Consider the following 24641-nt stretch of genomic DNA (forward strand, 5'->3'; position numbering starts at 1 on the left):
GGAGACTATGGAAATTGATCAATTTGAATTTATAGTACAATTTAATTTTAGTTTGTATTCGTTACTATGGCAAACACATCTGAAGGTCCAGATGAGGCTCATGGCTTAGAAATTGAATTTTCTCTTCTTCCCAAAAGAAAGTTAAATATATATATATATCTCCAAAATGTTCAATTTAAAAAAATTTCTTTAAACTTAAATTCACACAGGCCATAATTACATAGCTCCAGAATTCTAGGTTTCTGTAAGTTGATGCTAGTTTGTACCAGGTTGTCACCCTGCTATATTGTTCTACCATCTGTTGTGGTTTGCAGATATTTGTATATAAAGAAACAGTTGAGCAAAGTTAGAATCCTTGGATATTAAGATGGACTCAAATAATGATTTTTGTACTACTTTAAACAAGCCATTTAACCTTCTTAATGTTTTATAGCCCCCTTATAATAACAATACTACCTTACATGCGTATGAGCTGTTAAAAGCTTACAACACATATTATTATTTCAACTGATCCTTAAAACCTCAGCTTGGAAGTCAGAGTAGGTATTATTTCCATTTCACAAATGAGAAAACTGAAGTCAAACAGCAAAGGAGAAATATCCATATGCAAAAACAAATAAGAAACCATTCAGACTCTCATCTCACACACCATAAACAAAAATTAACTCACAATGAATCACAAATATATATATAAGAGATAAAAGTATAAAAGCTACAAGAATACACAGAAGAAAATCTTTTGCTAATTTGGAATAGGCAAAGATTTCTTATCAAGATTAAAAACATGACCCATAAAAGAAAAAAATGATAAGTTGGACTTCATCAAAATTCAGAACTTTTGCTTTCTAAATGATGCCATTAAGAAAATGAAAAGACAAGCCAGAGACTGGAAGAAAGTATTTACAAATCATATATTTGATAAAGAATTTGTATCTAGAATATATAAGGAACTCATGTAACTCACTGAGAATCCAAGTTAAAAATTGGGAAAGAATTAAATCTTTCCAAAGAAGATATACAAATGGTCAATAAATACATGAAAAAATGATCAAGTGTTCGCTATCAAGGGAATTCAAATCAAAACCACAATGAGCTACCATTACATACCCACTAGGATGGCTATAATACAACAGATGGACAAAAACAAGTGCTGATGAAGATGTGGAGAAATTGGGACCCTGATACACTGCTGGTAGGAATGTAAAATAGTGCAGCCACTTTGGAAAACAGATCACAGTTCCTCAGAAAGTTAAATATAGATTACCATATGACCCATTGGTTCATGTACTCAAGAGAATTGAAAACATGTCCACACAAAGACTTGTACATAATTGTTCATAGCAGCGTTATTCGTAGTAGCCAAAAAGTGGAAACAATTCAAATGTTTACCAACTAGTGAGTGGATAAACAAAATGTGATATATCCATTCATTAGAATATAATAATATTCATTTATTCAGCAATAGAAAGGAATGAAATACTGATACATGCTACAGCATGGGTGAACCTCACAAATAGTCAGCTAAATAGAAAGAAGCCAGACACAAGAGGTCACACAGTATATGATGCTACTTATATGAAGTGTCTAGAAAGAGAAAATCTATAGAGATAGAAAGAAGATCAGTGGTTGCTTGGGTCTGAAAATGGGAGCAGGAATTGACTGCAAATGGCTAGAAACATTTGTAGGTAATGGAAATATTCTAAAACTAGATTATGGTGATAGTTGCATAACTATAAATTTACTAAAAATCACTGAATTATACACATACAATTAATGAATTTTATAGTATGCAAATTACATCTTAATAAAGTTAATTTTAAAATTACTGAATAAACTTGCACTGAAAATTTAAAAAATCAGCAGAAAGACTAAAATACAGATCTTTCAGTGATTCTTCTACTCTATCACCTGCCTCTGAGAAATGACAGGAATAACAATAAACTTTTTCAAAGGGTTAGTATCATCACAGGGAAATAATAATTTTACCAGGTTTTGAAAATACAAAATAATTCAAAATGCCAGGTGGTATTGCTCTTTTGACCTAATCTGCAGTATATCTGTATCAGAAATTTTTTACTTTTAACTATTTACATTTCAGAAACCTAGGGAATTTTACAGTGTGTAACTACATGTAACTACATTTTAATATGCATTTATTTACCCTAAAACTCATATCAAAAAGCATTATTCTATGTAATTTCTAATACACAAGACAATGCAGTTCTCTAAAATTGGCTTGAAGTTAAGTATCACTGTTTGACTTACTGTGCAGCTAATAAGGCCCAGAGCATCTTCAAAATAGCCCCAAACTTCTTCCAGGGGATGGAATACTGCACTTGGCACTCCATCTGGCACTAAGAGGTTAACCAAGCTGCGCACACACTTGCTGAAAATTAAAAAGAGAAAACTCATCCCATAAGGAAAGAAATCATTGACTTCATGGCTAAGATAAGTAAAATCTGGATCATATCCCAGACAAAGAGCTTCAAAACACTTCTGTTCTCCTTTCAATTTTATCTGGCCTCCAAGCTCAGAAGACAGATTTTTGAAGATATAAAAGGGGTTGACCAATCTTTCTTTTTATTATGCCTATGGTTGTCTTTCACTTGTTTTTTCTTTTTTTTTTAGTTGCTTGCACTAAGGAGTTGTGGCTGTTTACTATATTTTATAAGCTGGTTTAATCTATAGGCACTTTAAAGCATCTTGTTATATCCTTAAATGGGGAAGGGAATTGGGATTTAAATTGGGAATAATTCCAGGAGAACTGTCTCTTATGTCTCAGAAAAAGAAGACTGTAATGAAGTTTTCCAGAGAAAAATCACACAATATCTATTTTTCCCCCATGTCTAGGCATATAGAACATAAAATCTCCAATAAATACTATTTTATATTGTGTACAGCACTTACTGGTCCTCAAAGAAAAGTGCTTAGAAAAAAAATATGAGGCAAATTTAGCAAAATGTTCACATTTGTTAAATTTGAGTGGTGGATACATTGGTGTTTGTTATATTAATCTTTGTGCTTTTCTGTACATTTGGTGTATTTAGTAATGAAATGAAGAAAGGTAATTAGTAATTTTATTATATAGATAGACTCACACAAAGAAGCAACCTTCCCCCTCTTTTTCTCCTTCAGGAAAACCAAACTCCTTGACCTTGCCTTTAATACAACTCTAAATATGGAGCTGTTCTGAGGGCGTTTTAGTCTAGGAATTACAGGAGTGTCCCAATCATCTTTTAAGTTGAGCCAGTTGAGTATGATTATGGGACATTGACTATAGCACTTTTGGCTTTCCAAAAGCTGGGGTTCAGTGTTGAATTATATTTACTAACCTGTATTTCAAAACATCAATTGATTCTTTCTTTTTGTGGAGCAATAAAGCTTTTTTCAAGGCCTTTAGCGCAATAGAAGGATAGTATGCAGGCATTTCCATTGCTAATGCTATAGAAAGGGAAGCAAAAAGATTGTGAACACCATAATCTCATCCATCACAGTTTTGATCCCAGGCTACAATTTGCTTTCTCTAATGAAACTGACCTGAAACAGTTTACACAAAAACAAACAGAAAAAAACAAAAATGAATTTTATAAAATGATGAATCAGTGGTGGTTTTCAGAGATAGCTTCTACATTCTGGGCAGAGTAACATGGTAGGATCACTAGGTTATACCTTTTTGTCAGCAAACAACAGAGAACCTACTGTTTCTGTGACCCTGTGCATAGTCATACAGGTGAAGCAATAATCTTATGAACCAGAGTCAAGGAGGGGCACACTAAGAAGGAAACAGAAAGCAGATCAGTAAAAGGTTACTATTCAAAAACAGATTTATATTACAATACATTGTTTTTGTCTAATACTAAAAACAGGAAACACTTGACATGAGAGTATCTGAGATAAAAACTCCTAAATGCATTTACCAGGCCTCTATAGTTGGAGTTCCATTATACAAGGAACAGTGGTTGCCATCACATGTCTATAAGGTATACACCACCAGCTCCATTTCCCTAGGAAGTCTGTCTTGGCAAGACAAGGAAAGGCAAATGTGACTCTTGTGCACTTGGGATACCTAATACCTTTATATAGCCCAGTGAAAAATTTGAAGGTGGCAACTGTGTTTAAAAAAATCACCAATATTTCTCTGTACATGTTAATAAATGGCTAAGATTGCATCACCTTTGATTAGTGAAGGAATTGATTATCTACTTCTGAAGCTTGAGCTACCCCTATTATGTAGCTATATTATTCAATTTCACACATAGAATAACTATGAGCACCTATTATGAACAATGTATTTCACTAGGGTTTGTAAGTACAACAAATATAAGTAATTATTGTTCATGACCCTAGGAGCTTATAATCTCATATAAAGGAAAAGATAAATGCACAAATGATTATAATACAAAATAGTTCAAGAATGCCACTAGGGAAGGAGAAACAAAGTGCTATTAGGAAACATTGCTATTAGGAAAGAGAGAAGAGAAAGAAGAAAGAAAAAAGTAGTATGATTTAAATGGGTACCAGCTTCCCAAAAACATAAATATAGCTCTTACATGCGATTGTTTCCAATGTTTTACTTTCTAAATGAGGTAGTCCCCACACTGATTCCAGGAAGCTGTCCAGTAATGGATCATTCAATTTGGCTTTGACTTCAAACTCATACAGCAGAAGCAATGTCTCACATGGATCATCTGAGAAGTCCCCTAAGAAAGAGGCAAAAATGCAACATCTTTTGTGATTGCACTTCTTTATTCTCTCCTATTCTAATTTCTCTCCTGGGAAGATTTTCTTATTGAATAAAATTAATTTTACTTATAATTTGAAGGATATCCCAGTTCCTGTAGGTAGATCATTTATATTTTAAAATCTATGAACTCACCAATACTTTCACACCCTGAAATGCACTCACTAGCATTGCCTACATTTCCTGAAATTATTGCCATGTTCCTAAATGGCCGAAAAAGTCTTGCTGCTATCTAATTCAAATCCAATTTTTACCTGCCTTACTTTAATGACTGAGTTAACCAGAAGATACAGTGCAGTATAAACCAACTGTGGTTTTATTTTAAACAAAATAAGGGAAAGTTTCCAAGTTGTTTCAATTAGTCAACAATATTTCTTGGTTATCACTATAGGCAGAATCTTCTATCAGGTGGCATATACCATACTATGTGAGATGGTTTCCATTCACCCCTGTTAGACCCAACTTTTTAAAAAGTTTGGAGGTAGAGCATACATACAATAAACTAAGTGAAGTGCATTAATCTGAAAACACCTTAATTAATTTTACATATGTTTAGACCCATGTTAACTACTACCCAGATCACGATACAGAACACTTCCAACATTTGTGCTCCTTTCCAGTCAATGCCACATTTGCAGAGTTAACAGTTATTTTGACTTCTATCACTATTGATTGTCACTGTCTGTTATTGTACTTCAATGCTAGCACACAGGACTATAATCAGCTTATGAATATTAACCTTGTATCCTGCAACTTGCTAAATTCATTTATTAGTCCCAGTAACATTTTGTAGATTCTTTGGGACTTCCTATATAAAGAATCATGTCATCTGCAAACAGATAGTTTTATTTCATCTTTTTCACCCTATATGTCTTTTTCCATTCTTTTCCTTGCCTTATTGCTTCAGCTAGGAACTCCAGGATGATGATGACCAGGAGTAGTGAGAGTAGACATCCTTGACTTGTTCCTGCCCTTAGAGGGGGAATTCTTTCATCATTAAAAATGACATTAGCTGTAGGTTTTATTTTTGTAGATTCCCTTTATAAGGCTGAAGAACTTCCCTACTATTCCTGGTTTGCTGACAGCTTCTATCACAAATGGATGTTGAATAGTGAATCTGTTGATATGGTGAATTAATTGATTGAGTTTACAATGCTGAACCTAGGCTAAAACCTCACTTGGTTATAATCTATTATCCTTTTTCATATTTTATTTACTTAAAATTGCTAATATTTTATTGAGTATTTCTGCATCTATTTTCATGAGGAATATTGGTCCATAGTTTTCTTATATTTTATATAGTATTGGTTTTAGGGTAATACTGATCTCATAAAATGAGCTGGGAATTTGTCCTCTTCTTTCTGAATGAGTTTATATAGAATTTGTATTACATCTTCTTTAAATATTTGGCAGAATTCCCCAGTGGAGATTTATTAGGAGATTTCTAACTATGAATTCAATGGACATAGGACAATTCAGGTTACCTGTTTCTTCTTGTGGGAAGTTTGCTAGTTTGACTTTCAAGGAGTTTGTCCATCTCTTCTAAGTCTTCAAATTCATGGGCATAAAGTTGTTTATAATATTCCCTTATTATCTCTTTTTAATGTCTGTAGGGTCTATAATGATGTTGCCTCTTTCATTCCTGACATTGTTAATTTGTGTCTTGATCTGCCTAGCTAGAGGTTTCTCAGTTGCATTGGTCTTTTCAAAAAAGAACACAGCTTTTGGTTTCACTGATTTTATCTATTGTTTTGTTTTAAATCTTATTGACTTCTGCTCTTACATTATTCCCTTTGTTCTATTTGAGTTGGCTCAGTTTGCTATTTTTTCCCTAGTTTCTTAAGGTGGGGGCTTATTTAAGATTTCTTTTTCTAACAGAAGCATTTGATTCTACAAATTTTTGTCTAAACACTGGTTTAGCTGTATCCTCCAAATTCTTATATGCTGTGTTTCATTTTAATTCCATTCTAACTGTTCCTAATTTCCCTTGTGAATTTCTCTTTGACCCATTCAAGTATTTTTTTTTAATTGAAGTATAGTTGATTTACAATATTATATTAGTTTCAGGTGTACAACATAGTGACTTAGTATTTTTATTAGATTATACTCAACTTAAAAGTTATTACAAAACAATGGCTATATTTCACTGTGCTGTATAATATATCCTTGTTGCTTACCTATTTTATGCACAGTAGCTTGTACCTCTTAATTCCATATGCCTGTCTTGTCCCTTCCTCTTCACTATCTCTATTGTTAGCCACCAGTTTGTTCTTTATATCTGTAAATCTGTTTCTGCTTTGTTATATATATTGGTTTGTTTCATTTTTTAGATTCCACATATATATGATAACATAGTATTCCTCTTTCTCAGTCTGACTTACTTCACTAAACATAATATTCTCTAGGTCCATCCACGTTGCTGCAAATGGCGTTATTTCATTCTTTTTTATGGCTGAGTAATATTCAATTATGTGTGTGTGTGTGTGTGTGTGTGTGTGTGTGTGTGTGTGTGTACCACATCTTCTTTATCTATTTGTTGATGGACATTTAGATCTTAAATCTGTAGCTTGCTTTGGGTAGTGTGGACATTTTAACAATAATTCTTCCAATCCAAGAATGGGGGTATCTTTCCATTTCTTTTATCATTTTCAAATTCCTTCATCAATGTTTTATAGTTTTCATAGTACAGGTCTTTCACCTCCTTGGTTAAGCTTATTCCTGGGTATTTTATTCTTTTTGATGTGATTTTAAATGGGATTGTTTTCTTGCTTCCTCTGATAGTTCATTATTAGTGTATAGAAAAGCAACAGATTTCTGCATATTAATCTTGTATCCTGTAGCTTTACTAAATTCATTTATTAATTGTAATAGTATTTTTTGGTGGAGACTTTAGAATCATGATATATAGTATCATGTCATCTGCAAATAGTGTGTTTCACTTCTTCTCTTCCAATGTGGATGCCTTTTATTTCTTTTTCTTGCTTGATTGCTGTGGCTAGAACTTCCAATACTATGTTAAATAGAAGTGGCAAGAGAGGGCATCCTTTTCTCGTTCCTGATCTTAGAAGAAAGGCTTTTAGTTCTTCACCATTGAGTATGATGTTAGCTGTGAGTCTGTCATAAATGGCCTTTATTATGTTGAGATATGTTCCCTCTATACCAACTAGAAGTATGTTGCTTAATTTCTAAAGATTTGGGGATTTTACAGATAGTTTGAATATAGATTTATCATTTAAGTTCATTATGGTAAGAGAAAATACTTTCTATGATTTTAATACTTTAAAAAATGTTCAGGTTTGTTTTATAGTTTAGAATATGGTCTATGGTGAATGTTTCATATGCATTTGAAAAAAATGTGTATTTTGGTGTTGTTGGGTAGAGCATTCTATAAATGTCAATTAGATCTAGTTGATTGATAGTTTTTTTTAACATTTTTTATTGATTTATAATCATTTTACAATGTTGTGTCAAATTCCAGTGTTCAGCACAATTTTTCTGTCATTCATGGACATATACACACTCATTGTCACAATTTTTTCTCTGTGAGTTATCATAACATTTTGTGTATATTTCCCTGTGCTATACAGTGTAATCTTGTTTATCTATTCTACAATTTTAAAATCCCAGTCTATCCCTTCCCACCCTCCACCCCCCTGGTAACCACAAGTCTGTATTCTCTGTCTGTGAGTCTATTTCTGTCCTGTGTTTCAAGCAAACGATTGATAGTTTTATTTATGTCTTCTATATCCCTATTGAGTATCTGTTGACTTACATTCTGTTGATTACTGAGAGAGGAGTACTGAAGTCTCCAATTGTAGTATGGATTTGTCTACTCCTCCTTTCAGTTCTAACAGTTTTTGCTTCATGTATTTTGAAGCTCTGTTGTTAGGTACATTACACATTTAGGATAGTTATGTTGTCATGTTTAATTGACTGCTTTTTCATTATGTCCCTCTTTATCCTTAGTAATATTCCCTGCTTTAAAGTGTTTTATCTGATATTAACATAGACATTCCAGCTTTCCTTTGATTAGCATTTGCACAGTGTACCTTTTCCAGTTCCTTTTATTTTTAACCTATCTATGTCTTCTTATTTAAGTGGGTTTCTTATAGACAGCATGTAGCTGAGTCTTGATTTTTTTTATCTAGTCTGACATTCTTGATCTTTTGGTTGATGTGTTTAGAACAGGGGTGAGCAAACTACAATCTATGGGCTGGCTGCTTATTTGGCAAATAAAGTTTTATGGGAATATAATCATGTCCATCTGTTTAAATATTATTTATGTCTGTTTTCCTGCTACAATGGCAGAGCTGAGCCATTGTACCTGAGGTCATATGGCCTGCTAGCCTAAAATATTTACTATTGACTCTTTGAGAAAAGTCTCCTGATCTCTGATTTAGAATATTTATATTTAATACAATTATTTATATAGTTGGGTATTCTTTAACTTCATTAAAATGAATTATACTTAGAACAACTAGACAGATGATCAAGAAGGAAATAAAAGTCTTGAAAACAGTGTAAACCAACTAGACCTCCTGGACCTCTACAGAGCACTCAATAGCAGCAGAATATACATTCTTCTCAAGTGCACACAGAAGTTTCTCCAGGATAGACCACATGCTAGGTCATAAACAAACCTCGATAAATTGCAAAGTATAAAATAATACAAAGTATGTTCTGTGACACCAATGCTATGAGGCCAGTATTACTATGATACCAAAACCAGACAAAGACATCTGAAGTAAAGAAAATTACAGTGAAAGAAGCCAGTCACAAAAGTCCATATATTATATGATTCCATTTATCTGAAATGTCCAAAATATGAAAATTAATAGAGACACAAAGTATACTAGTGGTTGCTTAGGCTCCTGGGAGGGGGGGCAATGTGCGGATGAGGGTATGATAGCTAATGGATACAGAGTTTCTTTTTGAGGTGGTAAAATATTCTAAAATTGGCTGTTGATTGTGGTTGCACATATCTATGAATATACAAAAACCCACTGAGTGATATACTTCAATGTATGAATTTTATGGCATGTGAATTATATCTCAATAAAAGTTGTTTTCAAAAATGATTTTTATACTCTGTAACATTCCTTTGTGCCTGACTTCTCTTGCTCATGATAATGTCTGTGGTATTCATCTATGTTTTTGTGTGTCAGAAGTACATTCCTTTTATTGCTTTGTAGTATTCCAGTATAGGAATACATCACGATTTACTTAATCCATCCTTCTGTTGATGGTCACTCGGGTTGTTTCAAATCTTTAGCTCTTATATAGAGCTATCTCGAACCTTTTGTACATACTATGGTAAACAGACATACTCATTTCACCTGAGTATATATCTAGGAGTGGGGCCCTTTTTTGCTCCCTCCCCTTTGGAGACAGCCCACACTCTATGGAATGTATACCTACTTTTACTTTAACCTGAGCACCCAACTCCCACAACTCTTTCCTTGCCTTTCTCTTGCCTTACACTCTATGCAGTACATATCTCTCTAAATAAATCTACCTCTACTAAAATATATATATATATATAATTTTTGTATATATATTTATAAAAAAAATATATATAGGAGTGGGATTGCTGGGTCATTGCTAGGATAGAATGTTTGGTTTTAGCAGATACTACCAAACAGTTTTCCAAAGTGGTTGTGCCAATTTACATTTCTACCAGCAATGTATCAGAGCTCCAGTTACTTCCCATCTTCACTCATACTTGGTATCTTAATTTTAGCCATTTCCATGGGTGTGCAGTCATCTCTCATTGTGCTCTTAATTTACATTCTCTGATGAGTAGTGATACTGAACATCTTTTCCTTTGCTTATTGACCATTTGTATATCATGTTTTGTGAAGTACCTGGTCAATTTTTTTGCCCATTTTTTATTGGGTTGTCTTTTATTGTTGAGTTTTAAGAGTTCTTTATATATTCTGGAATTAATCAAGCTTATGTAATGACATATCTTCTTCCCCTGTCTATGGCTTGTCTTATCTCAATGGTATATTCTGACAAACTGAAGTTCTCAATTGTAATGAAAACCACTTTATCAATATTGTCTTTTATAGTTGGTAATTTTTTGTGTCATGAAGGTCATGAAGGTCATGAAGATTTTATCCTATGTTTCTTTTTAGAAACCTTATTGTTGTACCTTTCACTACAATCCATCTCAAATCAGTATTTCTGTATAGTGTGAGGGAGGGATCAAGGTTCTGTAACAGAACCATTTATTGTGGGGGAAAAAAACCCACTTTCCACCACTGAATAGCACTGGGCACACACTTTTTCCATAAACAAAATGAACATGTGTGAGTTTATTTCTGGACTCTATTTTAGACTCTGTATTCTGTGGTGTAAGTCCTCAAACTCTGTTCATCTTTTTGAAGATCATCCTTTGCATCTTTATAGAAATTTCAATATCATCTTGACAATTTTCAGAAATAAATCAGCTGGGGTTTTGATTAGGATTGTCTTGGATCTACAGATCAAATTGGGAAAATTGACATGTTAACAATATTGAGTTTTCCAGTCCAAGAACATAGTTTCCAGCTTCATTTATTTAGGTCTTTAAAAGTTCTCTCAGCAATGTTTCAGTGTTTTGTAGTTTTCAGTGTATGGGTCTTCTGCATTTTACATTAGATTGATTACTAGGCATTTGATGGATTTTGACGCTATTAAAAATTATTGTTTAAAAGTTCATTTTCCAAATAAGAGTTCATTTTCCAATTATTTCTTGCTAGTACACAGAAATACAATTAATTTTTGTGTACTGACCTGTATCCAGCACCCATACCAAATATATTTATCTTTTTTTAATTTTTAAAATGCTATTTTAATGTTTGAATAGGTAATACATGATTGCAAAGCCAAATTCATTTATCTTTAAAACTTTAAGATAAAACACAGATATAGAAAACCATTTCGTGTGTGTGTATAATTTTTTAAAATGTTGAATTCTTTACTTGATTATCATGTATTATCCTTTTCATAGACTGCCGAGTTCAATTTTCTAAAATTTTGTTTAAGATTTTTGCACCTATCATTTAAGATACTGATCTGTATTTTTCTTTTCTTGAAATGTCCTTGTCAAGTTTTGTCACCAGAGTCATGCTGGCCTCATAAAATCAATGTGTTACCTCTTTATTTTCTGTAAGATATATTTTTACAGTGTTGCTATTATTTCTTCCTTATATGTTCGGAAGAATTTATACCAGTAAAATCACTTGTCGGAAGGTATTAAAGTTAAATTTCTTTAAGAGGTATAGGACTATTAAAATAGTCTAAAGAGGACTATTTAGATTCTCTTTGCACTAATTTTCACAGGTATATCTTTTTAAAAGTTTGTCCATTTTGTCAAAATTGTCAAATTTATTGGCATAAGGTTATTCACAATGTCATTTTATTGTCTTACTAACGTCTGAAAATTTTGTAGTAATATCTAATTTTAAATTATTGGTATTATTAATTTGTGGTTTTTTAAAATCCATTTTGTTTGGAATGTAGCAATTGTGGTAATCTTGATTTTCTGTTTTCTATTTCATTGTTTTCTGCTCCTATCTTTGTAATGTTCTTCCATCTACTTTATTTGGGTTTAATTTGCTGTGCTTTCTTTAAATTCGAGTTGGAAGCTTAGATCATTGATTTTGAACCCTTCATCTTTTCTAATATATGCACATTTAAAGCTATATATTTTCACTTATTTTAGTTCTATCTCACCAGTTTTCATGTCATATTTTCCATTTTTGTTAAATTCAATATATTCCATAATGTTCATTTTGATTTCTTCTTTGGCCAATGGATTATTTCAAGTGTTTCTTTTAGATTTTCAAAAATGGGGGTATTGTAATCATCTTTCTGTTGTTAATTTCTAATTTAATTCTACTTTGTCCAGAGAACATTCTTTGTATGATTTCAATCCTTTGAAACTTGTCAAGACTTACTTTTTGGCTCAGTATATGATGTATATTGGTAAATGTTACAAGTGCACCTGAAAAAAATGTGCAGTCTATAGTTTATAGGTGTTATCATTTTATACACACACACACACATATAAATTACAGGTGAAGTAAAGTTAAAAGTTTGGGAAGTTTTGTATAAATCAATAATGAATGCTTATAGGTGAACTATGGTATACACCTTCCTCTGATCATAAGTCACAGCGTCAAGATAATTGTACAGAAAAATTTCTGGACTCACATCTGTATTTTTATAAAAGAAAACCACAGTGTACAAAAGGAAACATGTTAGGAACAGGGAGACTTGGATGACATTCTTAATTAGGTCAGGTACCTTAGAAGAGAAATAGTATATACCACCATAAATATCTGGGAACTATACCAAACCTATCTCCTGAACCTGTGACCCCCTACTAAATTTCTTCACTGGCTCCACAGCCCTGTAATCAAAGTCCCTACTCACTGCCATTAGGGTTTTGCTTTGTATTATTAAGGTAAGCTTATGCTGCCTGCGAGACATGATTCAAGTGAAATGTTGCCAAAAGTGAAGATTTTTAGGAGCAACTTCTATCAGAGATACTTGGGTATCTCCAGATAACTGATTATTTCCTTTGGGGGAAAAAACACTAAATTGAGTTTCTCCTATTTTGGTGGCCTACATCCTGGCCCAAAATGTACACCAGAAAACCAACTTAAGCTTTGTCATTTTGTTTAATGTGCCTGAAGATCAGCTCCAGTTGTCTTTTGTCTTGGCAAATCTCAAAACTCATCTCTGAGAATTCTTATCCATTGATAACTAATCTCTGAGCCAAAAGCAACTCATGACTGATTGCTAGTTATTAAGCCCATGGAGGGATCAAGCAAAGACTGCCTGTTGAAGGAACAAACATTTAATCCTAGTTTTGGTACATACAACTGAATAGATAAAAATTATTTCTAATTCCAACATGGACCTTGAGAAATGGTAGATTTTATCTACTGCATTTGGATAAATTAGAATGACCCTTCCAGTTCTGGACATAGGAGACCATAATATATAAATATGTAATATATAAAAATATAGACAATTCTCTGCCCTGCCAGCTGAACTGCCTTTCTGCTTGTAGGGGACCCTTGCTAGGTCTTGTTTTAAAGATCTCTGTAGGTGTGCCCTGTTTGCTATAACCACTAACACTTTTGATAATGACACCTGATGAATACTTTATACCAGAGTCAAAATTATAGCACTGGAGGTAAGTGAAATTCTTCCTTACAATGACTTATAAAAACAACTAAAGCGTTTTCTCCATTTTTATGTTTTTGAGATAAAAATTTACTCAAATTACAAAATAAATAGCTTCACTTTTAGCGCTAACATTTAATGACTCATCACATAGAGAGTAACTTCCTAACAACATCCAAAAGTTACATTCTTAAATGGAGATCCTCAAAGGAGCCAGAAAGATAGATTCAGAAGCTGTGGAGTTCCTTTGTGTTACAAAGGTTTGGAATGTCTTCAAAATGATAAGCATCATAAAATAAAATCATAATCATCTTTGGTAAATCCCTACTTCCCTTTAAATCTCCTTTTTCTTTTTCTAAAAACCTAACCTGCCTTTCTCTGCCCTGTACCTCTATCCCAAGTTGAATCCTTATTAAGGGATTTTTCTAAGTTTTTCTCTCCCAAACCATAAGCTGATAATGACAAATTGTAAGCTCTCCTAGAGATCTTTGCAAAGAGGGCTCTCAAAGACCAAAATGCTCTAATACTCTAATGAATGACTCTCTAATAATAGAATTTCTGGTGCCATAGCAGCATTTCATTTAGTAAATATTAATTAAGCCCTAGTATATGCCAAATAGAGTTTTAGGAGGTAGGAATAAAGAATGAGCAAGACAGGCAACTTCTCTGCCTGCAGGGAAATTAGATTCTAGTTGGGAATAAAACTGAAATACAATACATAATATAATACCAAGTAGTGATATGTGTTGTAAAGAAAAACTACAGATTAAGGGGGTAGATAGTGACAAAAGCTGTCATTTTAGGAAGGGTATGGTCATGAAAGACTTCTCTGAAGGGGTGACATCTGAGCAGAGGATATGGAGGAATAAGCCACATGAATATCCAGGAGAAGTGTTCTAGGCAAAAGGAACACAAATACAAAGGCCCAGAAGCAAGAAAGTATAAGGTATGGTTAAAATAGAGTAGGACTAGATTATGGTGAGCTGAGGCAGAGTGATGGGAGATTAGGTCAGAGAGGAAACAAGGGACAGATAATCTATGGCCTTGTAGATCATGGTAAGAACTTTGGATTTTATTTTAAGTACAAGTAAATGAGAAGTACAAGAAGACTGACATGATCTGGCTTATAATACTTTGGTTGCTGTGTGGGTATTGGATTTATAGAGGGGCAATAGTGAAAGCAGAGAAAATATCTGGGAAGTGATTACAGTGTTCTAGGTGAGCCTGGATTAAGGCCTGATTTACTGTTGAAAAGGGGTACACCACAAATCACATTACTTTCAGCCTGACCTCCCACTACATAACCCCTGAATAAGAGACAATTCCAAAATCGACAATGTCTCTTGTACTCCTGGCTTTTGTTTATTCAGGTCCCACCATTTTTAATGCCTTTTACTTCCTTTCTAACCGTTAAAATGTACTCATTCTTCAAGAGTAAGTTCAAATATTACTTTATGGAATGGATCATTTTTCTTCCTGTGAGGAAAAATGATTTCTCTATATTTCTACTAGTGAAGTTATTTCATTTAGCCTTGTATATGTGTAATAGATTATGTTTCTGATCTCCTTTCTTCACTGTAAATTTCTTAAGGACAGAAATAGTTAATGTTATTTCTTTATGTTCCCACCATACCTAGTATCCTCTAGGATTTTAATAAGGACTTTGTAGAATGAATGTGGTAAAGCTGCTTTCCTTTAGGTTACTAACATAATGGCACATCAAGGTTAATCCTTTTGTAAAAGCCAATTCCCATAGCACTAAGATTTCAGTCACTGTTTGTACAATTCTTAATTAACTTTGATTTGGAATAGATTTTTTTTTAAAGGTTGGTGTTTTCCCATTTCCCCCCAGGAATTTATGATTCACCAGCTTTGCACTTTTCCTCAATTTGTCTATTTACAGCTAGTAGCTTAATGATTTATTTATATTACTCACAGGCTGGGCTCGTAATTTTAGGCATTATTTCATTGGAAATACCCAATCTTAAGAAATATATAAAAAAAACAGAAAAAAAGAAATATAAACTTTTAACAAGTTAGATTCATTTTTTTTCTAAATGTATTTTCATTCTATTATTGAAGTACTACATGTTCATTGAAAAATTCAAACACTACAAAATTAAAATAAAAAAGTAAAAGTCTCCCAAACTCACTAAATCCTGTCCAAAGAGGTAGCAAATGTTGAGTTTGGTCTGTATCATTCCAAGGCTTTATATATGATACATGCATCCATACGTATGCAAGCTTACAGTCAGCCCTCTGTACTGGCAGGTTCCACATCTGCAGATTCAACTAACCATGGATTGAAAATATTAAAAACAAACAAAAAAGAATTCTAAAAAGTTCCAAAAAGCAAAACTTGAATTTGCCATGTGGTGGCAACTATTTCCATAGCATTTATGTTGTATTTATAGCTATTTACATAGCATTTACTTTGTATTAGGTATCATAAGTAATCTAGATGATTAAAGTATGTAGGCAGATATGTGTAGATTATATGCAAATACTAAGCCATTTTGTTTTATTGTAGTCCTATTCACAATAACCAAATGATAGAAACAAACTAAAGGTCCACTGAGGGATGAATAGATAAAGAAAATGTAATTTATACATATGATGGGAATACTATTCAGTCTTAAAAAGGATATTCTGCAATATGTGACAACATGGATGAACCCTGAAAACATTATCCTAAGTAAAATAAGTCAGTCACAGAAGGAGAAATACTGCATTATATGAGGTATCTAAAATAGTCTAAAATTCACAGACTCAAAAAGTGGAATGATAGTTGCCAGGAGGGGAAATGGAGAGTTGCTAATCAACAGGCATAAAATTACAGTTAAACAAGAATAAATTCTAGAGATATGCTGTACAACACTGTACTTATAGCAAACAATACTATATGTTACACTTAAAACTTTGTTAAGAGAGTGGACCTCATGTTAAGCGTTCTTGCCACAATAAAATAAAATTTAAAAAAAGACAAGTTCTCCAAAATATAGCACAGTATAAGATGCTACATGAAAATGGGGTGAGAAGAATGAGAAAAAAGAATGGTAGGTGGAGAATTCTCACCAGAGAAATGCTGCCATAAAGCAGATGAAAACTGAACATGTCAGCATGAATTTTATAATATTAATTAAGTAATCATCACTATAAAATAAAAATATAAACTGGACAGGGAAGAGCTGGTGGACAAAAGGAAACAAAATATGAGCCATTTTAGAGATAAAGAAGGAAATGGGAATTAAAAATAAAACCATCACAGAAATAAAGGTATAAATGGAAGCAGCAAAAAAGAGACAGCACTGAATAAACAGTAATGGATACAGAAAATAAGAGATAAGTAAGCAAAGTGAAATGGAAATTGAAATTGGTTCTAACATCATGTTTTCTTATCAGTTAATGAGTTAAGGAAAATCTTTAACACATGTCCATTCTATATTTATACAAAAGTCGTGGCTATATCTTTAAAAAATTATCCTCCAAAATGCCCAATGAATACACTTGACAGAACAAGGTAAATTGTGTTGCCAGAGAAGCGCAACTCATAGACTACTTAACCTCATCTTTTCTGGATCCCTTGAACCCCAAGTGCCAATAAAACTTTGATGAATCTCTTTTTTCTTTTCTATTGACTTTATTTTTTTTGCTTCTGGTTTGTGTATAGCCAGTAAGTTATTCCCACTTGGTGGCAGCGATGACTGGAAATGTGGTTTTATGGTCTGACCATTTGGTGATCTCTGTAAATGGATTAATGGATTATGTAGTCTCTGGGTAAGAAACAACAGACAATTTAATTTGTTAGTCTTTTTTGTTGTTTTTAAGCTCAAATTAATCAATTATTTCATGCCTGCTGGGATGAACAACACTATGATATCTGGACTGGTGAGTTTTTGTGTTTACTCTTGACCTGTAGATGAAATTCTAGATTTGGATCCATGAGATCTCTATATGCCTGCATCTGTGTCAATAATTGAAAAAGGCTTTGACCTCACATTGAATGAGTGGGAAATGTTTTCCTATCTCTGGCAGGTATTCATAAATTAGATTATAAAATCTTCTATATTAAAAGATCTGTGTTCTAATTGGTTTATAGACATAAATAAGCACTTATATACAAATATTCTTCAAATTTCCAAAAAAGGAAACTGAACTTCTAATATTTCACATGTGCTAAACTAAAAGTATATTTATAAGGAAATTCAGCTAATTCATAAACTTTTTCTCATTTTCTTTTTTTTTTTTGCTTTCAATTAAAAAAATTTTTTTATTGAGGTTTAGTCAGTTTACAATGTTGTGCATAAATATTTTAATAATCCAAAGTTAAGGTAAATCTTTGGCAAATGAGATTAGCTTAATAATTTTGGCTGAAAAGAAAGATCTTTTTGGTGATTTATTTGTGTAAAGTAAAAAACTAGCATACATTTTATTCAACCTGGGTCTGTTTTTCCTAAATGTATACAAGTTTACTGATTAGATAATGTTATATATTACTCATACATGACATTCAAGATTATGAAAAATATAAATTATGTTCAACTAAAATTGAATTATTGTTCTGACAAACTTTTTATTTCATCAGTAACTATGTTTTGTGGTATGTTAGATTTAAGATAATTTCCAAGATATTTAGTTAAACTAAAATGTTGGACTGATATTGAGTTGATAAATGGATAATCATTAGATACCAAGATAACTTTTAAGTAAAATTGAATATTTAAACATTGATTACTAAACACAGTTTTAAGTTTATATACTATTGCTTCTTATCTTTATATGCTATAGAGGCAATATCTTTGGGTAATGTTAATCAATGTGTTCATTTTTCTTCTTTATTGGGGATGGCCACAGAAAGCTGTGCTATATGTGTTCCTGAACTCTGCTAGCCTGCTCTATTGCTTGTGGGTGAGATTGTTCTTAATTATACCCCTCTGTATTCTCTTTGAAATAAAAAATTATTTTGGTTAAAAGTTAGAATTAAAACAAGAAGTTGAGATTACGTTCTGAGCAATAGTGTCAAGTGGATATGTGCCTTTGTTTTTAAAGGAAAAGGTAGTTTACTCCTAAAGCATTGGTTCTCAAACTTTGTTCTCAGGACCACTTTGTACTCTGAAAAAATGATGAAGGATGTCCAAAGAGATTTTTCATATGTGGGTTATAACTATTGATATTTACCATATTAGAAATTAAATGAAAATATAGATATATTTACTGACTGAGTTAATTTGAGATGAATCCACTGTGAATTAGTGTTAATTAAAAATTGGTCAACAAAGGGCGTTCTAGTCAAGATGGTGGAGTCGTAGGACAACAAGCTTGCCTCTCCTCGTGTCTACAACAAAATCACAACTGAATGCTAAAAAAAAAATCAAAGAAAGACTAGAACCTAGCAAAAAAGATCTTCTGCAACTGGAAACATAAAGAGGGAACCACAGCAGGATGGTAGGAGGGGCGTGCTCATGATATACTTGGGCCCTATACCCCCTGGGCGGGCGACCCACAAGCTGAAGATTTGTTAAGTCACAGAGGCCCTTCCACAGGAGTGAGAGCTCTAAGCCTCATGTCAGGATCCCCAGATGGGGTCCCAGCATTGGGAAGAGAAGGAGACCCTAGGACATCTGGTTCTGAAGGCCAGGGGGGCTTGGCACTGAGAGCCCCATGGGACTGGGGGAAACGGAGACTCCATTCACTTGAGAAGTGTATATGGAAACTCATGTGTGCTAGGTCCAAAGGCAGAGGCAGTGATTTCATAGAAACCTGGGCCAGACCTGCCTGCTGGATTTGGAGGGTCTCCTGTGGACGTGGGAGATAGCTGTGGCTCACTCAGGGGACATAAAAGCTGGTGATGGACATTCCAGGAGTGTTCATCTACATGAGCTTTCCTGAAGGCTGACATCTTGATTGGATCATTAGCACCAAGACCTAGCCCCACCCAACAGCCTGTAGGGAAGCCTTAAGCCAAATAACATACTGGGTGGGAACACAGCCACATCCATCAGCAGACTTCCTAAGCCACAAAGGCCTCTAGACACAGCCCTACTCACCAGAGTTCCAGGACAAAGCTTCACCCAGCAGTGGGCAGGAGCTGTCTCCTCCTGCCAGGAAACCTGCATAAGCCTCTAGTCCAGCCTCATCCACCAGGGGCAGATACTAGAAATAAGAAAACAATAATCCCAAAGCCTGTGGACGGAATCCACAAACACATAGAAAGACAGACAATATATGAAGCGGCAAAGGAATATCTCCCAGGCCAAGGCAAAAGATAAAATCCTAGAAGATGAAATAAGTGATGAGGAGATAGCTAATTTATCTGAGAAAGAGGTTAAAGTAATGATGGCCAAGATGTTCAGAGAACTCAAGAGGAGTACAGATACACAGAGTGAAGTTTTTAGCAAAGAGTTGGAAAATATAAAGAATACCCAAACAGAGTTGAAGAATAAAATCACTGAAATGAACAATACATTAGAAGGAATCAAGGATAGACTAAATGAGGCAGAAGAATGGGTCAATTAGCTAGAAGATCGATTAGTGGAAATCACTACTTCAGAACAGAAAAAAAGAATAAAAAGAAATGAGGATAGTTTAAGAGAACTCTGGGACAACATGAAGCGTTCTAATATTCGCATTATAGGGGTCCCAGAAAGAGAAGAGAGAAAGGACCTGCGAAAAATTTTGGAGAGATAATAACTGAAAACTTACCCACCTTGGGAAAGGAAACAGTCACTCAAGTCCTGGATGCACAGAGAGTACCACACAGAATCAACCCAAAGAGGAACAAACCAAGGCATATAGTCATCAAACTGACAACAATTAAAGATAAGGAGAAAACATTAAAATCAGCAAGAGAAAAGCAATGAATAACATACAAGGGAACTCCCATAAGGTTATCAGCTTATTTTTCAGCAGAAACTCTACAGGCCAGAAGGGAGTGGCACAATATATTTAAAGAGATGCAAGGGGGAAACTTACAACCAAGAATACTTTATACAGCAAGGCTCACGTTCAGACTTGATGGAGAAATCAAAAGCTTCACAGATAAATAAAAGCTAAAAAGGTTTTGGCACCAACAAACCAGCTTTACAACAAATGTTAAAGGACTTTCTCTAGTCATGAAACCATAAGAAAAGAGAACAAAAAGAAGAGATGGAAAAAAAAGAGACCTACAAAAGATTGCTTTGGCTGCTCGGGGTCTTTTGTGGTTCCTTATAAATTTTGGAATTGTTTGTTCTAGTTCTGTGAGGAATGCTGCAAGTATTTTGATGGGGGTTGCATTGGATCTGTGGATTGCTTTGGGTAGTGTGGCCATTTTGATAGTATTGACAGTTCTTCCAATCCAAGAGCACAAGAAATCTTTACATTTGTGTCATTTCGGTTTTCAGAGTATAATTAACCTCCTTGGCTAAGTTTATTTCTAGGTATTTTGTTGTTTTTGATGTAATGGAAATGTCTCTGCCAGTTATAAAATTCTGGTTTTTGAAGTGAAAAAAAAGTGAATGAAGGGCCACAAATGGCAAAATATCCTTCTTTGTTATGGGTGAGTTGCATTCCATTCCATATATATATATACTGCATCTTCCATTATCTATTCACCTATTGATGTGCACTTAGGATGCTTCCATATCTTGGCAATTATAAATAATGTTACTGTTAATAGTGGGGTGTATGTATCATTTTGAATTAATTCTTATTTTGTGGTTGGCTTTATTCCTTCGATAACTATGTAAGTTTAAAAAGCTAAAGCTCTCTGGTAAATCAACTATACTTCAATAAAAATAAAATAAAAGCTAAAGCTCTAAACATTCTTAGAAACAATGAACAGCACATATATGTAAATTAGAAAATATATGTATGGTTAAAAAATTACCTATCAAGCCATGAAAGACATGGAAGAAATTTAAAAGACATATTACTGAACGAAAGAAGTCAGTCTAAAAAGGCTACAAACTGTACAATTCCAACCAAATGACATTCTGGAAAAGGCACAGCTACAGAAACAATAAAAAGATATGGTTTCCAGGGGTTTCGGGAGAGAGAGGCAGGGAGGAGTGAATAGATGGAGTACAAGGGATTTTTAGAGCAATGAAATTACCCTATATGATATTATAGTGTTGGCTACATGTCGTTACACATTTGTCAAAACCCACAGAATGTACAACATGAAGAGTGAACCCTAATGTAAACTATGGACTTTGGTTGATAATAATGTACTCATGTTGGTTCATTGGTTGTACCAAATATGCCACACTGATGAGGGATGTTGAGGGTAGGGGAGTATATATGTGTGGGTGGGGAGGGCTATGTGTGAACTCTGTATTTTCTGCTCAATTCTGTTGTGAACCTGAAACTGCTCTAAAAGAATAAAGTCTATTAAAGAAATACTTGAATTTACAAATTGAAAAAAGCATACTATGTTCCAGAAAAACTGACACAGAATTGTCAACACTAAGAAATTTCTTAGTCTTTTCTGCTACACTTGCCTTTAATTAATATTTTTTTTACTTTAAAGTAAAATCCATTTTTAATAACATTTTATAATCCATCATTCTTGGAGGTGTACCCAATGGTCTTTTTTTTGACATATAATTCTTCTTATATATTGCTGGATTTTTCTACAGCTTCTTTGAGATATGTTTGACATATAACATTATGTAAGTTTTGGTGTATAGTGTCATGATTTGATACATGTATATATTATGAAATGATTACCACAATAAGGTTAGTTAACACATCCATCACTTCACATTGTATTTGTGTGTGTGTGTGTGTGTGTGGTGAGAACTTTTAAGATTTACTCTCTTGGAGTTATCCTGAAAAGACTGAGAATTAAAATCCACATTAAAACAGACAAATGTACATATGCACACAAAATTTAAAAATATGCTCTTTACAACAAACATAAAACATAAAATACAAAATTCATTTAATAATAATGATCAAGCAAATACTGACTTAAAGGTATCAGGAGTGATGATATTAAAAATAAGAGCAAAATGAAGCCAGATAATTCAATATTTTTTGGTAAAAAGAGTTATATGAATCATTCAAAAACACTTAAGAAAAAATAACTTCCCAGATATATAATCTGTTCAGGAATATAGGAATTATGAAGCTACTCATTTCCATTTGATGAAGTTACCTAGTTAATGCCAATGCCATATCAAAGTAGGAAAGAAAAAGGCTACTTACTGTAAAAAAAATTAGTGCATAATATTATTTATAAAATGAATGTAGAATTTTAATAAAAAGTGAAAAAATAATTTACAAAAAAAGACTGACTCTCTTGGCAACTTTGCAGTATACAATCCAGTATTGTTAACTATAGTCACCATGGTTTATTTTAGGTCCTCCAAAACTTATTCATCTTATAACCAGAAGTTTGTACCCTTTCACCACCATCACCCATTCTTCCCCAACTCTACCCCTGGCAAACAACAATCTACTCTCTGTTTTGGTGAGATTGGTTATTTTTAGATTCCATATATAAGTTAGATCATACAGTATATTTGTTCTCTGCCTGTCTTATTTCACTTAGCATAATATCTTCCAGGTTATCCATGCTGATATAAATGACAGAATTTCTTTTCTAAAGCTGAATATTCCATTGTGTGTGTGTATGTGTGTACCACATTTTCTTTACCATTCATCCTTCACTCAATACTTAGACTATTTCCATGTCTTGACTATTGTGAATAATGCTGTGATGAACATGGGACTGCAGATATCACTTCACAATAATGATTTCATTTCTTTCAGCTATATACAGAGAAATGGAATTTCTAGATCTTACAGTGGGGTTCTATTTTAAAATTTTTGAGGAAACTCCACACCATTTTCCACAGTGGCTGCACCAATTTACACTCCCATCAACAGTACACAAGGGTTCCCTTTTCTCCACATCCTCCCCAGCGCTTATCTCTTGTCTTTTTGATAATAGCCATTCTTTTAAAGCAGTTTTAGGTTCACAGCAAAACTGAGTGGAAAGTGCAGAGTGTTCCCACATACACCCTATCCCCCATGGTACACATCTTCCAACTACAGACATTCTGTACCATAGTGGTATATATGTTACAATCAATGAATCTACTGAGACATCATTTTCACCCAGATTCCATAGTTTACATTGGGTTTCACTCTTGGTGGTGTACATTTCATGGATTTTGACAGATGTATAATAACATGTATCCACCAATGTAGTACCATACAGAAGAGTTTCACTGCCCTAAAAATTTTCTGTCTTCTATCCATCCCTCCCTCCACAACTCAGCCCTGGCAACTGATGATCCTTTTATTGTCTCCATAGTCTTATCTTTTCTGGAATATCATATAGTTGGAAACATATAGTATGTAGCCTTTTCGAATTGGCTTCTTTCACTTAGTAATATGCATTTAGTTTCCTTCATGTCTTTTCATGGCTTAATAGCTCATTCTTCTTATCTGAGTAGTATTTCATTGTTTGGACATGTTATGTTTATTTATACAATCACCTACTGAAGGACATCTTGGTTCTTTCCAAGTTTTAGCAATTGTGAATAAAGCTGCTATAAATATTCATGTGCAGGTCTCTGCATAGACATAAGGTTTCAATTTATTTGGATAAATATCAGGGAGCACAATTTGCAGGATTGTATAGCAAGAGTATGTTTAGTTTTGTAAGAAACTGTCAAGCTGTATTCCAAAGCATCTGTACCACTTTGCATTCCTGTCAGCAATGAATAAG

General features: G+C 33.5%; 1 protein-coding gene across 1 annotated transcript in view; it reads right to left on the reverse strand.

Moving 5' to 3' along the window:
• Positions 1 to 24641, reverse strand: part of TEX11 (testis expressed 11) — a 296261-nt gene that overhangs the window by 43860 nt on the left and 227760 nt on the right. Inside the window, exons 26-28 of the mRNA XM_072956668.1 lie at positions 4551 to 4700; positions 3333 to 3441; positions 2266 to 2386 (exon numbers count right to left, since the gene is read on the reverse strand). Of these exons, the coding sequence (XP_072812769.1) occupies positions 2266 to 2386; positions 3333 to 3441; positions 4551 to 4700 (380 nt within the window). The remainder of the gene's footprint in view (positions 1 to 2265; positions 2387 to 3332; positions 3442 to 4550; positions 4701 to 24641) is intronic.

Source organism: Vicugna pacos, chromosome X (genome assembly GCF_048564905.1).
Source record: "Vicugna pacos chromosome X, VicPac4, whole genome shotgun sequence".
Lineage (NCBI taxonomy): Eukaryota > Metazoa > Chordata > Mammalia > Artiodactyla > Camelidae > Vicugna > Vicugna pacos.